Source organism: Eretmochelys imbricata, chromosome 5 (genome assembly GCF_965152235.1).
Source record: "Eretmochelys imbricata isolate rEreImb1 chromosome 5, rEreImb1.hap1, whole genome shotgun sequence".
Taxonomy (NCBI): domain Eukaryota; kingdom Metazoa; phylum Chordata; order Testudines; family Cheloniidae; genus Eretmochelys; species Eretmochelys imbricata.
Genome location: NC_135576.1, coordinates 42,740,810 through 42,758,695, shown reverse-complemented (window position 1 = coordinate 42,758,695; position 17,886 = coordinate 42,740,810). Strand labels below are relative to the sequence as shown.

The window sequence follows — 17,886 nt, the reverse complement described above, 5'->3', positions numbered from 1 at the left end:
AGTATTTGAAAGTAACTGGTAGGTATGCAATAAAACACTTAAGGAACTACTACAGATGCAGTATAGTAAAACAGAGTAGTAGTAATAATATGAATACCACCTAGCACTTATACAGAACTTTCCATCAGTAGATCTCAAAGCATTTTACAAAGATGGTCAGTATCATTATCCCCATTTTACAGATCGGGAAACTGAGGCACAGAGGGGAAGTGACTAGTGAATAGTGTGTGTGTTTACATATAGTCAAGATTAATATTATGAATTCTTAATAGCCAACTGACTATCAGTCACAGGCCTAAATCATTCACTCCATACTCAAACAGATCTCCCAATGACTTCAGAAGGTATTTTGCCCAAGTAAGGACCACCAAATTGAGTCTGCTGTGAATATACCATTCAAGAAACCCACTTGTAATTATATGGAAAAATTCAGGATTCACTTTAGCTTTTTTGTGAAGATCAAGATATACTTAATTTTACAAATAAATTCTTGACAAGTTGTCCTGGAGATGAAAATATAATTAAGGATACGTCTATAGTACGAAATTATTTCGAAATTACTCTATTCTAATTTTCGGAAGTTATTTTATACATTTGGTCTTCTGTGTCCCCACTAAAGCGCATGAATTCGGCAGATTGCGTCCACAGTACCAAGGCTAGCATCGAATGTCGGAGCGGTGCACTGTCGGTCAATTTCAGCACAACCAATATTCCAATTGTATTGTGCGCGCCACAATATCTATGAGAGTAAGGGAGAAGATGTATGGTGGGGTGGGAGGTTGAGGCAACTCGCCTGGTGGCCAGTTTCGCACAGCCAGACAACAGGGCGATTAGAAGAGTGCAGCAGGGCGCACTGCACATCAGAGAAGCCTTGAAAGCCAGTTTCATGACTGGCCAGGGTATGGTGTGACAGTTGTGTTTGTTTCTCTTAAAGTTACCCGCCCCCTTTATATATATATTAAAGGAAATAAAGTCACAATTGTTTAAAAACCGTTCTTTATTATTTGTTGCACAAAACATTGAGAGAAAAATCAGAAGCTGGACGGGGGGGGGGGAAATGTGTGGGTTCCCGTAGCCTCCCCCCTGCCCCCGTGTTCTTTGGCATCTGGGTGAGGAGGCTATGGAACTTGGGAAGGATGGAGAGCGGTTATTCAGGGGCTGCAGCAGCAGTCTGTGGTCTTGCTGGCTTTCCCACATTAGATCCACCATACAGTGGAGCATGTCAGTTTGCTCCCCCATGAGCTTGACCATAGCATCCTGCCTGCTCTCATTGCATGCGTCCCTCTTCTGTTTGTATTCATGTAATGCTTTAAACAACTCTGCAATTGTTTGCCTCCACGCATTTAACTGGGCCCTCTCAGTGTGGGAGGACTGCATGAGCTCAGCGAACATGTTGTCCCGAGTTCATTTTTTCCGCCTTCTAATCTGGACCAGCCTCTGGGACGGAGTAGATAGGGGCCACATTGAAACATTTGCACCTGCTGCAGGAGGAGAAAAAGGGAGGGTAGTATTTTAAAAGATACATTTTAGAGAACAAGGGGACACTGTTTCTCAGTGAAACAGGCAATTCATAGTACACAGCGCATGTTCTTTCTGTACAAGGTCTCATTTTGCCTCCTATACTGAAGTGCCTGCCACTTTGGTGTGAGTAAGCCATCACATGCGGCCAGGCAACAGAATTCAGTTTGCAGGCAGCCTGCGGGCTCTCTGGGATGATTGCTTCAAACACCACCCTCCCTCCTCTCCCCCCCCCCACCGCCACCACACACACCGCCCCGTGGGGCTCCGATGAGGTTAAGCAGGGTTGAGCCCTTTAAACTAAAGACGCGAACAGCCCAGCGCAGCTGGGTTTCCCCCCACCCCCGCCACCGCGTGGCTCCGATCAAGCTCTCACTCACCAGAAGCACCTTCTCCAGGGTCATGGTCCAGAAGCATGCTTTGGGAGTAGGGGGGGAGGCTATTGGCTCCAGCGTTAAGAATAGTTCCTGGCTAGGGGGGAAAACAGATTCCCCACTTGCCACCTGTGCACTGTCCTCCTCCTCCAAAAACTCATCCTCCTCACTCCGTGCTACTCCCCGCCTTGCAGGTGTCCACGGCCAGTGGTGGGGTAGTGGTGTCGTCAGCCCCCATAACTGCATGCAGCTCACGCTAGAAGCGGCATGTATCGGGCTATGACCCAGGGTGCCCGTTCGCCTCCCTGGCTTTTTGGTACGCTTGCCTGAGCTCCTTGATTTTTGTACGACACTGTTCTGTGTCCCTGGAGTAGCCTCTTTCCGTCATGGCCCTGAAGACTTTAGCGTACGTATTTGCGTTCCTGTTTTTGGAACGTAGTTCTGCCGTAACAGATTCGTCTCCCCAACATGCAATGAGATCCAGTACCTCCCGTTCGGACCATGCTGGAACTCGTCTGCGAATCCGGGACTGTGTGGTCGCCTGTGATGGTGGTGACCAAACAGGGCTTTTACTGCCTACTTGGCTAGTGCATCGGAGTTCAGAGTGTTGTCCAGAGCAGTCACAAGGGAGCATTCTGGGATAGCTCCCGGAGGCCAATATCGTCGAATTGCATCCACAGTACCTGTGACGCGGAACTGCGATCTTGATTTTAGCACTACTCCACTTGCCGAGGTGGAGTACAGAAATCGGAGTAAAGATCACTTTAAATCGAAAAAACTGGTTTGGTTGCGTGGACGGAACCAGTTTTATTTCGAGGTAAGTCAGCTAATTCCAAAAGAACCGCGTACTGTAGACCAGGCCTAAACTATTTAAAACAGCTCAAACTACAGATGAGTGCCCTGACTTAACTTGAGAAAGAGTAAACAAAAAACTGTATTCAAGCAACATTGCTGCATATGTATATGTACTATAAACACATTCTCCAGTAATACTGAAATGAGATTCAAGAAGCCTTTGCTAAATGCTTCCAATACCTCGTCAATACATAAAAACCTTACAAACTAAGGCACTCAAACATGCAAACACTTTCATATTTGAGTAACATTACACATGAGTAGCCCCATCAGATTCAATGGGAGGACTCGTGCACATTTCTAAAATTAAGAACATAAGAATGGCCATACTGGGTCAGACCAAATGTCCATCCAGCCCAGTATCCGGTCTACCGACAGTGGCCAATACCAGGTGCCCCAGAGGAAGTGAACTTAACAGGTAATGATCAGTGATCTCTCTCCTGCCATCCACCTCCACCCTTTGTCAAACAAAGGCTAGGGACACCATTCCTTACCCATCCTGGCTAACAGCCAAAGGATTTAGCCTCCATGAATTTATCCAGTTCTCTTTTAAACCCTGTTATAGTCCTAGCCTTCACAACCTCCTCAGGCAAGGGGTTCCACAAGTTGCCTGTTCACTGTGTGAACAACAACTTTGGCACCCAGATTTGTAACAATGGACATATTTTTGCTTCGTCTATAAATAGAAAGTGATAATTTGTTGCCTGCAATGCTTATTTAAATAACTTTATTGGCTTTAGTTGGTTAGATCGCATCTAAGTACAGGTAGCTGTGTATTACAATTATCTAACTTCCAACCAGCTATAGAAGCCTGCTGGCAACCGTGTCAGAGATAAATTAAAAGACAGGTCAAACCATCACACTTGCCAGCACTACCTAATAGTCTATTTCCTCACACAGTTTCATTCATGTACCATATTTCATCTGGATTTGAAACCAAATTCTCAGACTTGTGTTCAGTCTGCTATTCCCAGTTCCGCTCTTGGCTTTTATACTGACTCACCCATCACTGTGTAAATCTACACTGGGATTCATAATCTCTTTGATTTACCTTTACGTAATTTGATTACTATGCAAAAATCCTTACCTAGTAGGAGTCACACTGGGAGAAGCCGAGCTGGATTCAAATATTTTAGTTCTCTCATAGCTATAACTTGCTTATACTCACTTGCAAGTCTCCAGGACACACATAGTTGTACATACTTTTTCCTCATCATCTAGGAGATAAGTTGTCACACTTCCCTTGCACAACTATACCTGTTGGTAGCATCCAAGTGAATTAAACAGAAGGGTGTAATAGCACACCAAGTTTGCGCCCACTAGCTACTGTAAGCAGTTACAAATGTGTCAGTGGTAGAAGACTTGCCCTTACTTTACCCATCCTCAGAAAGCTAGCCCCGCATGCAGAGTAGGGTGTGTGATTTTTTTTAAACCATTTAAAACTTGTTACATTGACTAACGTCTTAGATTTGTACAATGCATCTTCTTTTGTTCATTTTATTTCTAATGGTTTTTCAGAAAAGTCCACCGTGCTAGCAGAGTGTCACATAGACAGACATGGAAACACAAAGGCTATAGAACATTATGGGATGGATACTAAAATGGTGCAAGTTGTCCTAGCACCTGTCCTGATTGCAAAGCTAGCTGCATCTTTATCCCAGAGGAAATCCACTTCAGGTGTCAGGCCTTATGTGCTTACCTCGTCTGGAGTGGAGTCAGTTCTCCCACTCTGAGACCAGACTCTGGGCTACAGTAACCTGTGTATCAAACTATGCTTACCTAGCAGTTCCAACTGAGTTTGGTACTTGTGGTCCTTTCCTTCAGGAATCTGTGATCAGTGGTGAATACAGTGACCAGATGGCCTTCTTAAATCAAAGTATTGTTTAATTTTTAACAGTCAGAACAACACATTTAGCGTAAAAGGATTTTAAAAACAAACTGTATGTGCGCGTGTGTCTGTGTCTTACCTAAAGTTCACCACCCTCCAGAGGTGTCCTAGCTTCTTCAGACGCTCCAGCAAGTGCCTGCCTTAGTCTGCTTCCCCAAAGAGCTCCTCAGCAACTACTTCCCCTCTGGAAATAAAGAATCTCTTTTTATCCAGAGAATGTTCCTTGGGTCTTGTCACTTCCTGGGTTTTGGGCCCTGCTCATCATAAACCAGTTCAGTGAACTCTGCAAGACATGACAGACTCCTCAGGGTTAAGGCTCTGCCAAGGACCCAAAACAACCCTAAAGCTTTTGCTGTGGGGTGGCTTACCTTGAGCTGTTCTTCCTGTTCACTTGTTTTCCATATAGCCCACTATTAAATTAAACCAATATATTCATACAGTGAACATCCCAATACTTAGGTCAACCTACAGTATTCATAAGTTACTACAGAAGAGCTCCATCTCCATCACAGCTCCATTGAAGTTGATGGAACTATGACAATTTACATCAGCTGAAGATATACCTTTAAGTTTTCTCCAATGTGTCATAAGCAGAAGAACGTCTGTGCTAAGAGAGAACTGAAAACTGTAAGAGACTAAGACAGACCAGTTGGGTGGAAACCATTACCACATACAAGTGTGACTTTCTAATAAGCCATTTTTGAGCTATGAATATTTCCCCATATCTGCTAAAAGATAACCTCCTTTGGTATTCCAGCATCTCTGAACAAAATATGATTATACATTTTCTCCAAAATTTTCTATACACCAAAATTGACAGACAGACTTTAAGGCCAGAAGGGACCATCACAACCATCTACTCTGACTTCCTGCACATCGCATGCCACAGAACCTCACCCACGCACTCGTGTAATAGACCCATAACCTCATATCTGGTAGGAAAGATGTCTGACCAAGACATTTTTGGTAAGGTAAAGTGTATGAAAAATAGAGGCTTATTCTGGAAATATCTTCTCAACCATAATTATAGTATAGTTACATTCTAATAAAAGTTGCCTAAAGACATGAAGATAACTAGCAATCTGAAGTGTTCTGGGTTTTTTTTTAAAAAATACATTGGCTGATCTGTACACCCACGCACAGCACACTATCTCCCAAGGTAGAAGTGCTGTTAGATACAGTAAGATCGCTCACAGAACAGACGCAGCTAATTACACAGTTCTAGCAAAGCATCAGGGAAAGGCTCCATGAAGAATTTGCCAATCACTATATATTAAATAATTTTTATTTCTTGAGGGCAGCATTTAAGTCACAGTGTGTTTCTACTGAGACCCATGCATGGAGTTCTCCCTAAATCTACCCAACGAACACGATGCACAGTAATGTTTCTGTAGGACAACAGAGAATGCATCATCCCTGCTGTGGATTTTATGAGTTAACCCCACGTTCAGCACAAAGCGTAACCCGGTCAAGGGTTTGTAGGGTAGACGAGAGCCTTAGTTTTATTTGGGTCTCTGTTTGAGTAGGATATCATCATTATATTCTTTCAAAGTGCAGAGTGCAGGTTTTATGGGAGAATTTCTTTCAGCTAAATATTTAAACTCCGATAGTTGGGATCAGTAGCTCAAACTAAAAATCGTAAAAGGAAATGGCTTCATTTTAGATGGAGATTTTTTTCACCCTTTTCTTCCTCCTTGCAGTCCTGCAATATTGGGGGGGGTTAGTCCTTGCCAGTTCACTCCTCCCCATCTTCTCATTGTCTCCCCATCACTCCCACATGCACTCAGCTATCAGCTTTTTTGACTCTATCACAAGTCACAGAACATTTCACAGAAAACTATATTTCCTAAAGCCCCAGGTTCTGAAGTCATGAAAATCTCAATTTATTAAAAAAATTAAAAAATAAAAGGTGTTGCCTTCATGGCAGTGAGGAAGAGTTGGAAAACATGACCCTTAAATGCTCAAAATCCAGACAACAAAAAGAATCCAATATTATTTTTAAATTCATTTTGAGGCCTGACTCATGATCTTTGAATAGATTCTAAAACCAGAAAAGACAACTGTAATCATGTAGGCCGACTTCCTGCATAATACAAACCACAGAACTTCTCTGAATTAATTCTTGTTTGACATAGAGCATATCTTTTAACCAAAATACAATCCTGATTTAAAAATTGCCAGTGATGTAGAATCCACCACAACTCTTGATAAACTGTTCCAATGATTAGTTAACCTGTTAAAAACTTATGCTTTATTTCTAGCCTGAAATAGCTTCTATTTCCTGCCACTGGATCTTGTCTGCTATAAATTTGTCTGCTAATATTTGTTCCCCACATAGGTACTTACAGATAGTGATCAAGTCACCCCTTAATCCTGTACCTGAGGCACTTGACCACACAAAATGAAGAGATCTCAGAATATCAAAAATAAAAAGTGAAACTGCTTTTAAAACTGGACTGAACAAATAAGTCTTTAGGTGTTGAGGCAAATATCATTAAGAAAAGTGGAAAGATTTCTTTAGGAATTGACAACCCCTAAAACAGATATAGCTGATGTATATTTTTAAAAATATACATTATCAATTTATACAGATTGCTTACTTTTTCAATGAACACTTTCAGATAAAAGAGGAACCAACAAAGCTATATGTATTAGTAAACTTTTGTTAAGTAAAGGTTTGAGTTTCAGCAATCAAGATTATGTCTAGAACATATTAATCTCATGACTGTTTTTAGTGGACAAGCCACATAAAGCTATTGAGCTACAGAGGGCAGACTATCAATACGAAGTAACAGCAAAAGAATGGAATGAGATAATATAGATGATAAATATTAACTGAAATACTAACCAAGTAGTACAATTCCAGTACTTTTTATTTACAGAATGCATGTTTCTCTACCTCTATATAATAAAATACATAATATTGCCCCAGATATCTTATGAAATGCAAGACAACCAGGATCTCTTTCATACATAGGATATGGAACTGCTGGGTGGTAGAAAGGTTTGGAAAATAATCCTGAAATAAAAAAAATACTAGAGAGATTAAAGTTCTCAAGAAGCGTATTAGTAGTTGGCCTGCCAAAAAGACTCAAACCAGGAACAAGGAAGCTACTCCTATTCTTGCTCTTTATAGGAAAAAAAAAAAAAAAAAAAGGGGCAATCTTTAATTTGGCAACTATTCCTACTGTAGCTCACTGGAATAAACTATTAATAGAATATCTTGTAATGCAAGGTCTAATAATTGTTGTGAAAACAGTTCCAGGCAAATTTTTTTAAAAAGGTTAAATAGTATACCTTGCACAGGAAACCAATCCAATAGAAATACTGAAACCATTGAGATACTTTGATATATAGATGCAGTAATCCTACACTTATAGGATAGTCAGGAAGGATGTACACAGAGGATAATTGAATTATTATAATAATTGAATACTCTAGCCCCCTTAGCTTTCCTTTCATTCTATTCTCCTGCGACTCCTCATTCCACTCCCCAGAAAACATTCACTTTCCCCCTCTCCCCACTGAAAACGTTAATATGAATGGTTACATAAGCATATACACACACCCCCATGCTAAAGTTGTGTTTAAATAATTTAAAATAAAATAAAATGTTAACAATATAATAATATGGTCGATAACCATAAGAGCAACATATTGTATTTCTGTATTAAGATATGTACCTACATATATTAAAACAATATTACAGGAGGAGACAAAGCCTTAAGTGTAAGAATCAGTCTCTTCAGCACTCACACCACTGAGGAGACAGAAGCTCAGTTTACATCTTTGTGTGGCATCACCAAGAGTCCTCCAAGGATCTCCTCCAGCAAAGAAAGGGAAATACTAAATACTTCTAATGTTAAAGGCAAAATGGAAAAGAGTGGTTTACATGAATGTTGAGACAGTCCTATATACTTAAGAGAAGGTAGTAACAAAGCAAAACCTTTTCATTTTTAAATAACCCCACTGAAAATATTCAAGAACTTAGTAGTAGAGCTGGCTGAGAAACGGTTTTCCCATTCTGTGAGAATTTTCATAATTTTGAAAAGTTTCCCATTTCACTTTGGGACCAAACAAACAGATATTTCAAAGCTGTTCATGTAAAAACAGAGAAAGACACACCACCTGACAGAGCCAACTGTCCAACAGTTATGGCACTCACCCGAGATAAAGGAGACATAGGAGAACCAGGTTCACATCCCTGATCTCCCAGATTCGGATCTGGGACTTGAATCTATGTCTCTCACATCCCATATGAGTGCCCTAACAACCAAGCTACAGAGTTAATCTCTTTCTAGCCCAGTGAATATTTATACAGACTGAAACAGCTCCAAACATAAGAGACCCAAGCTAGAGTAGCCAACAGTCTCACGGTTAGGGTAAGATCCAGACTCACAAGTGTTCTGAACAAGGCTGAGCAAGCACTTGAACTTGGCTTGCCCATGTCATCTGCATCTTGGATGAGTGCCATAACCATCAGGCTACTGACTATTATAGGGTGGATCTCCCTGGTTTTGAGTAGCAATTATATCTTGGACACCTCCCAGTGAAATTATACCCTGGACTGTATATACACAGGAATGACACCTTCCCAGTGAAATTATATCCTGGACCGTAGACACCTTCCCAATGAAAGTTTCATTGAAAATGCTCCTTATCCAGAAAAAGTGTTCAGGTTGATGAATCGGCATTTTCTGACACAAAACTATCTACCTAGCAGTGAGCATGTATTTCATTGTGGCATCTCTATCTCTGACTCTTAACTCACTTTCCAATAATTATGCACTTCATCTTTGAGCAGAAGACGTATTCAGAATGGTGCATGCTCCATCAGTGCCAAAGACTAAAACAATGCAAGGACCTGTATAATTGGCGTCTCCCAGACACCGAACCTGTCCATAACAGATGGAGTTTTAATTTTTACGGAAGTGGAGGAAGAAATAAAGGAAAGGCAAAATACTATCACTCCATTTGGTTAGGTAAGAACGGTATGCCCTGATGTCAGTCACTGGATCATGTAACATCCAGTTACATCTTCAATGGAGATCACATAACATCTCCACTGAAAACACTTCAGGGTAGTTCATATTTTTTTAAAAGACTTAAGTCACACTCCAGCACAGCAAAACATGTACATTATTAATATTTAAGGACACTAGGATGTTCACAAGTAGCATAAGCTACAGCCAACAGTGCTGCATTAAGAGATGGCAATCTGCAGTGACATAGGTATGTACCTACTAGAGTGTTATGCATTCCAGATGACAAATCTACAAAATTTACAAAAAAGAGTTTACCATCAACTCTATTTTCAGGGGGGGGCAGGGGGGTTGCTCCACAATATCGACAGCTTCATGACAGAATCTTGGTTTTCCAGAAATTCATCTACTCTTGTTTAGATTTCTCACATGTAGTCACAATTTTCAAAGCAACTGATTTTTATATTGGAACAGACACAGAGAATGCTCAGACAATATTCTGTATAAATCTATTTCACACACACACACCCCTTCTTCCTGCACCTCAGCTTAACCCTTTGGTAAAGCACAGGCCAGAGCTCTGTCTTGCAGTCCTTTCTAAATAGGTTACACAAAGCTCAACCTCAGGGTTATTGAATGTAAAACGCAGATAAATGGACACTCATAGCGCCCAATCAATTTCAGAAGAGAGCGAACCATAGGGTTCTTAGTATAACAAAGATTTAATGCATACAAAACCCATTGTAAATAGTATAAAATGCTGTAAATAGCATTTGGAAGACTAAGAATAACTTTTAAACAAAATCTAGTAGATAGAAGAATCGATTGATGAAGGTCGCTATCTTAAAACAAAAAAACTTCAAATCCAGACTCCAGCGAGAAACTGCTGAATTGGAATTCATTTGCAAATTGGACACTATTAATTTAGGCTTAAATAGAGACTGGGAGTGGCTAAGTCATTATGCAAGGTAGCCTATTTCCTCTTGTTTTTTCCTACCCCCCCCCCCAGATGTTCTGGTTTAACTTGGATTTAAACTTGGAGAATGGTCAGTTTGGATGAGCTATTACCAGCAGGAGAGAGAGTTTGTGTGTGTATGGGGGTGGGTTTTTAGAGGGGGGTGAGGGAGTGAGAGAACCTGGATTTGTGCAGGAAATGGCCTAACTTCATTATCATTCACATTGTGTAAAGAGTTGTCACTTTGGATGGGCTATCACCAGCAGGAGAGTGAATTTGTGTGGGGGGGGTGGAGGGTGAGAAAACCTGGATTTGTGCTGGAAATGGCCTAACCTGAAGATTACTTTAGATAAGCTATTACCAGCAGGACAGTGGGGTGGGAGGAGGTATTGTTTCATATTCTCTGTGTATATATAAAGTCTGCTGCAGTTTCCACGGTATGCATCTGATGAAGTGAGCTGTAGCTCACGAAAGCTCATGCTCAAATAAATTGGTTAGTCTCTAAGGTGCCACAAGTACTCCTTTTCTTTTTGATGTAGTTTATAGACTTCCCCCCTTTTGTTTCTCTTTTATGTACATATATTTTCAAATATAAAGTTTCAGCACATCATTTTTATACATTAGCACACACATCAAAACACATTTCTCTCTGATCCTCTCTCAGAGATGATTTCTGAGACTTTAGAGCTAACTATATTATATAGTGTATGTCACCTGGGCTCTTTGGAGCAGAGAAATGACAGTCTCTTGGTCCTTTCAAACACTTCAGAACCCTGTACGCAAATAGCCTGGGGAGCGTCACAACTAGCAGCCACTCAGCTCTGGAATTAATAGCTGACTGTTCTGCTCAGTTGCTGGTGAAACAGAAGTCTTCATCCTGTATCCACAGCGGTACAAAGGCTGGGATCCCGGATATTTATAAGATTCTCACTCTGCAGGGTACCACATCTCCTCATAAGCCTGGCTAAGTCAGGCAAGAATTCACAAAGTATGACCCCATTCTCTCTAAAGCAGAATCCCAGTTTAGAGCAGAGCGCTAATAACAAAACAAATTCCACAGGCAGTTCCATAACACACAATGTGGTGGACCAAATATCACTCTAATGGAAGGTTTTCCTCATAAATAAAGCTGAAACAGAACTCACCTGTTTCTAAAGTGGTACAGGGACTGGGACCAAGCCCTCAAAGCAAACACAACGCTTGGTCCTGTGTCAAACTCCTCTATTTATAACATTTCCCCAATCCCCTGGCTCTCTGACTGACTCAGGTCTCAGAGGATAACTAAGGTATGACCTGGCAGGTTGATTGCTCACAATGAGAACAGCCTCAGAACAACTAATGAACATATCTACTAACTACCATACCCTGTTCTGGAAGTTTCTGGGTCTTTCTAGCTGAGTTGCCCTGCCCTCTGCACCTGTGCAAAAAAAGTATCAAACTAAGATCCATGTCTCCTCCCCACAGCTTCTCTTCCCCTCCTGGGAAAACTAAGGCTATGTCTACACATAAACCACTACAGCAACACAGCTGCAACGCTTCAGTGTAGGCATTCATTAGTGCGACGGGAGGGATTCTCCCATAGCGGTAGTTAATCCACCGCCCTGAGAGGTGGTAGCTAGGTCATCAGAAGAATTCTTCCATCAACTTAGCACTCTCAACACCAGGGGTTAGGTCTGCTTCATTACACTGCTCCGGGGTATGGATTTTTCACACCCCTCAGCAACATAGCTAGGTCCACTTAACTTTTTAGTGTAAACATGGCCTAAGTCAAATGCTATAGTATAGAGCATGTGGGTTAATGAACAGAGGAGTGGGTCTTCAGGTGATCAGTAAGCAGCACCAGATAGAAGAAAAACTACTGTACTAAGAAACAGCTCTGTGTCCCTAATTATACAGAACAAGGGACTTAAGATACCTGAAATCATGCCAACTGGGGGGGAGGGGTTCCTAAGAATATATTTAATTGAGCAAAAGCAACTCTAAGAAGTCAGTTTAAGTTTTCAGTAGAAACCCAGTCATTTTGGGGTTTTAATAACTTTGAAAATAGAACTCAGACAGATATCTGAATACCAAGTCTCAGTTACAAAGAATACATTTTTTTACTTTACAAAGGTAATTTACCAATTTTCTCAATTTATCATGGTCACAAGGACTGGGTTTGTATATCTGGGAGAAGGTGGCTTTTTCTGAAGCTTTTTTAACCATTTTAGCCAAAGAAAGTATTATAACAAACAGCTATTCTTACTGTGAAGTAGTGCACTCCTGCTGGAAGGCTGCTACAGCACTCTGACAAGCAGGAGTGTTCCCAGTTATCCAGGTGATTCAGGAACTCATAGCAGAATCAATAATAATTAGCTTCAAATTCAATGATGATCTCACATTATATGTAAGCTCAACCTCAAGCAGTTCAGTCAAAGTCTGAGAATTGATTCACCTATAAACTACATGGCTTCTTTCTTTTTGAAAGATAGACAAGTATTCAGAAACAAAATGACGTACTCATCGCTGATGTTTGGTACCATTTGTATCAATAAATTTAACAAAACAAAAAAACTATAAACAACTATGATCCCCTGCTCCAAGCCACTTTCTGGCAGAGAGAAGAGCTGGTGCACAAGGAGATGGAGAGGCATGGTGAAAAAGAAAATGGGGCAAGCACTGCCTCTCTGCCATTCATTCCTTTCCCTTCAACCCCTATGGAATCATTCTCCCTCTCTCTGGCCCAATGACTACTCAAGAGTTTTAAACAATGTGGAACAGATTCAGTAGGACAGCCTGACACACACCCAACCCAAGTTACCGGGCAGCTTGGTAGTTTGGACACTCACCTGAGAAGGGAGAAACTCAAGTTCAAGTCCCTGCTCCAATTGCTACTTAATTATTCATATGTCTGGAACAGTTTCAAGAGGGTTTGAGAGAACATTCTGTAGCCCACTAGTTAGGGTATTCACCTGAAACACTGGAAACTCAAGTCCAAACCCTTGCTCCACATTGGGCAGCTGGGGAATTCAACCCAGGTTGCCTACATCCCAAGAGAGCCTCCTAACCACTGGGCTAAAAGTTATAAGGAGAGCGGCACCATCTCCTCCTGCAGCCATTTTAGCCTTTCATTTCCTTTGCTTTTTATTTTATTTTTTAAAAAATGCCCCAAAACTAAATGAATGTTTCATTTAAATCTGAAATGTATTTTTAGTCAACTTTTTTGATTTGCTGCAATTTTTTGGAATTTGTAGTTTGGGGTCAACTGAACACAATTTTTTTTTTTTGGGGCACATAACTGCCAAGCTACCAAAAATCAGTTACTGACTCAGTTCTACTCACAAGCAGCAGGGAATCTAAATCACTAGATACAACAGAATTTAAAAGTTCTTTAAAAAAATATTAAAGTTCAAGTTATGGTTATAAAGATAACTTTACAAAAGTGTGAACTGAGGCAGCACTGTCTTCTTGGGACTGCTGACAGCTATCCTACTTCTCCTGCTGCTCAACTTTCCCTGAAGTTGAGATTGAGGAGGAGAGAAGAAATCTAACCTTCCTACCAATACAAAAGCGCACACACTGTGCAGTCAAGTTCCAGAGGGCTATCACTGGTGCATCTTTGGCTGAAATAATGGCCAAGAGAAATCAGAAGCCTGAAGTGCGAAAGGCCCAGCGGGAACAAGCCATTAGGGCTGCCAAAGAAGCCAAGAAGGCTAAGCAGGCAACCAAGAAGTCTACACCCTCTACAACAAAGGCTCCCACAAAGGCTGCACCGAAACAAAAGATTATGAAGCCAGTGAAAGTTTCTGCTCCTTGTGCTGGTGGAAAGCGCTAACTTGTCAAACAGTAGTTGGTTGCATTAAATAAACATCTGACTGACTTTCAGAAAAAAAAAGAAAAAAAAAGAAAAAAAAAGAAAAAAAAAGAAAAAAAAAGAAAAAAAAAGAAAAAAAAAGAAAAAAAAAGAAAAAAAAAGAAAAAAAAAGAAAAAAAAAGAAAAAAAAAGAAAAAAAAAGAAAAAAAAAGAAAAAAAAAGAAAAAAAAAGAAAAAAAAAGAAAAAAAAAGAAAAAAAAAGAAAAAGGCACTACTTCTGCACCTCACTGGCATCCTTCTCCTCCTAACCGTAAGGAAGTCCAGTTAGCTTTTCAAACTGACTGTATTTAAAAGTAACAAAAATAAAACTAATGGGACAAGACCAACCAGCATGACATCCCCAACTATGCAAGCTGTCATGAACATCCAGCTTTTTGAAAAGCTTCAAGTGAGCACGCAAGTTGGTTTCAGAACTCCCCTGTATTCTCCACTTGTGGGTCCCTATGTAGAAAATGAAGTCTTAACATGCCGCTTTAAGTGTTTCTTCACTTTGAAATTCAACCATTAGGTGCAGCCTTTGTGGGAGCCTTTGTTGTAGAGGGTGTAGACTTCTTGGTTGCCCGCTTAGCCTTCTTGGCTTCTTTGGTAGCCCTAATGGCTTGTTCCCACTGGGCCTTTCAAACCAGCGATTCTGCTGACTACACGGGTTAGCAAATGCAAAAGGAGAGCAGAACCAAACAGCAAAGTGACCTGGCATGAACAGTGCTACATGGCTGCTAGCAGCCAGAGGAGATAAAATCTTACACATACAAAAAAGAAAAACAGCCTGCGGATGAACTGGCTTTAATACAGAGGGAGTGGGTGTTCAAACATGTTCTCTGTGCCTATTGCTCCACTTTGTTTATTTTGATCTGCCCTAGTATTATTTAGGTAAGACTGGAGTTTTCAGAAGGACAGTCACTCATCTTCCACTGAATTTCAATGGAAGTTTTGTGCCTAATTCTCTTAGGGCTTGCTAACATTGTGTTAACAGTGCCAAATAGGATTAGATGAAGATTTTAACTGCAGTGTTGCCCTTAACCTATTCTCAACCACACAAAAATCTCTAACTTGAGTTAAGTAGTGCATGAAACCTGAGCTCCTTAGCTCATTAGGGGTTATGGGTTGAAGTTCAAGTACTGCTCATACCTCAGCTAGTAATGCAGTGGGGACTCAGTTACTCTGCAGCTCAAATGTTATTTCACAGTGTGACTGCTCTAACTTCAGTCAGAGGATTCTGTGAAGGCCAAAAGTATAACAGGGTTATAACAGGGTTCAAAAAAGAACTAGGTATGTTCATGGAGAATAGGTCTATCAGTGGCTATTGGTCAAGATGGTCAGGGTCCAGAGACTTGACGCTATGCTCTGGGATATGTCTACACTGCAGTTAGACACCTGCGGTTGGCCTGTTCAGCTGGCTCGGGATCACAGGGCTCGAGCTAAGGGGCTTTTTAATTGCAGCACAGAGGTTCAGGACTCAGGTTGCAGCCCAAGCTCTGGGACTCTCCCACCTCGCAGGGTCCTAGAGCCTGGGCTCCAGCCCAAGCCCAAACATCTACACTGCAATTCAACAGCCTCTCAGCCCAAGTCAGCTGGCACAGGCCAGCTGCGGGTGTCTAATTGTCATGCACACATACCCTAGATACCCTAAACCTCCATCTGCCAGAAGCTGGAACTGGACAACGGGGATGGATCACTTTACAATCGTTCTGTTCATTCCCTCTCAGGCATCTGCAACAAGCCACTGTTGGAAGACAGGATACCGGGTCTGATAGACTGTTGATCGAACCATTCTTACGCTCTTATGAGTTAGGCTACCTCAACAGGAGTGAACCTGAGCATAGCTAACTCAAGCTAACATTGCAGTGAAGATAAACCTTTAGCCTCCCTGGTCAATCCCAGCCATAGCCACAGGAAGATGTAGGATGAAGTCAGAGAGAAGGGAACCTGCGTCAGGATGTTGTGGACAAATTCTTAACAAAAGAAGTTTGTGAGCCACCAGGCTGAGAGAGAACACAGACTGCCCCGTGACAGCATATAAAACCATATGATTCCAAACTAGGTATTATGAAGTTTTATGGAACCAGAGCATGCCAATACATTTAAAAACTATACAATGTCTACAGGTATAATCCTTACCCTGAAAACAGTCCAAATGCCTTTAAAATAATTAGAAAGTAGGCTACAAATCAATTTTTAAAAACCCCATGAGTATACATATATCATGCAACAGATCTGTCTTCACAAAGCCACAACATAATCCACAAATATATGGCATTAGCTGTTCCAGGCAGATTAGTGTCATTTAAGGGCTAACCCATAATTTCCATTTGACATTGAGGAGTTCATTTAACAGCAGCGTTATAAGAGGAAGAGATCGTATTGGATTGTTCCGGGGCGGGGGAATGAGGAAGTTTTCCCCTTTTTAAAAAACAAACATTTAGCAAAAAGGAACAAACAAGAATCCCATGTGGAACAAGTGAACTGGGGAAGGAATCCTGTGAACAACGTGCTAGGGAAAGGTTTGCTAGTGAAGCCCTGTCCTGTCTCAGCCCAAGCTCTCCTTTCAGAGGAAGACAGGAGCAGAGAAGCAAGTTCAACGCCCGGCATCCATCAAAACATGCTTCAAACACAAACACAAACACACACACACACACACACCCCCAAGTGGTTTCCATCATATGCAGGGTTTTTACAGTTTGGTTCAAAGGCGCTCAGCACCCCCGCTATACAAACCGTTCCCGCATCTCTGCGGCCAACCCACCCAGGGATGCCGCGCAGCACCCGGGATCCTGCCGGGAAATCCCCGCAGGAGGAGAGGGCGCTTTTAACCTCAGGGCGACACCCCTGCCCGCTGCCGGCACCACGCCCGGCTCAGGAGCCAGCCACGGCCACCAACCCCTGCACCTGGCCGGGCCCCTTCCCCGGACGAACCGCACCTCCTCCTCCTGTTCCTCCAGCGAGGCGTCGCTCTCCGGCCGAAGCTGCTGCTGCTGCTGCTGCCCCCCACCTGGGCTCGCCGCCTCCTCGCTCTGCGGCCACCGCCCGGCTTCCTCCCGCTCCGCCCCGCGGGGAGCCGCCGCCGCTTGTCGCCCCGGGTCGGAGCAGCCGCCGGGGCGGTCGCGGGCCAAGCCGGCGTCCGCCTCTTCCGAGAGAGTTGAGGAGCCCGAGGAGGAGCCCGAGGAGCTGGAGCAGGACGAGACGATCCGGCCGCCGCCCCGCAGCCGCTCGGGAGCGGCCGAAACTTTCTCCCCCATCGCCGCCAAGTGCCGCGGGCAACCAGGAGCCGCCGCGGTAGGGAACCAGCTCAACCCCCCGCCGCCGGCGCCTACATGCTCCGCCGGGAAGCAGCCGCCCCCGGGGCACCGCGCGCTGTCCGGGGCAGCAGCGGCTACATGGCGCTTTGGCTGAGAGACCCGCGGAGTCCCTGCCCCCCGCTGCTGGCGCGTAGGACGGAGCTCCGAGCTGTCGGTGCCCGCGGC

General features: G+C 42.6%; 1 protein-coding gene across 1 annotated transcript in view; it reads right to left on the bottom strand.

Annotated features, from left to right (window-relative positions):
• The window catches only part of MAST4 (microtubule associated serine/threonine kinase family member 4), a 435,814-nt gene extending 418,153 nt beyond the window's left edge, over positions 1 to 17,661 (bottom strand). The window contains exon 1 of the mRNA XM_077816962.1: positions 17,344 to 17,661. Within this exon, the coding sequence (XP_077673088.1) occupies positions 17,344 to 17,661 (318 nt within the window). The remainder of the gene's footprint in view (positions 1 to 17,343) is intronic.
• Positions 17,662 to 17,886: the final 225 nt, after the last annotated feature.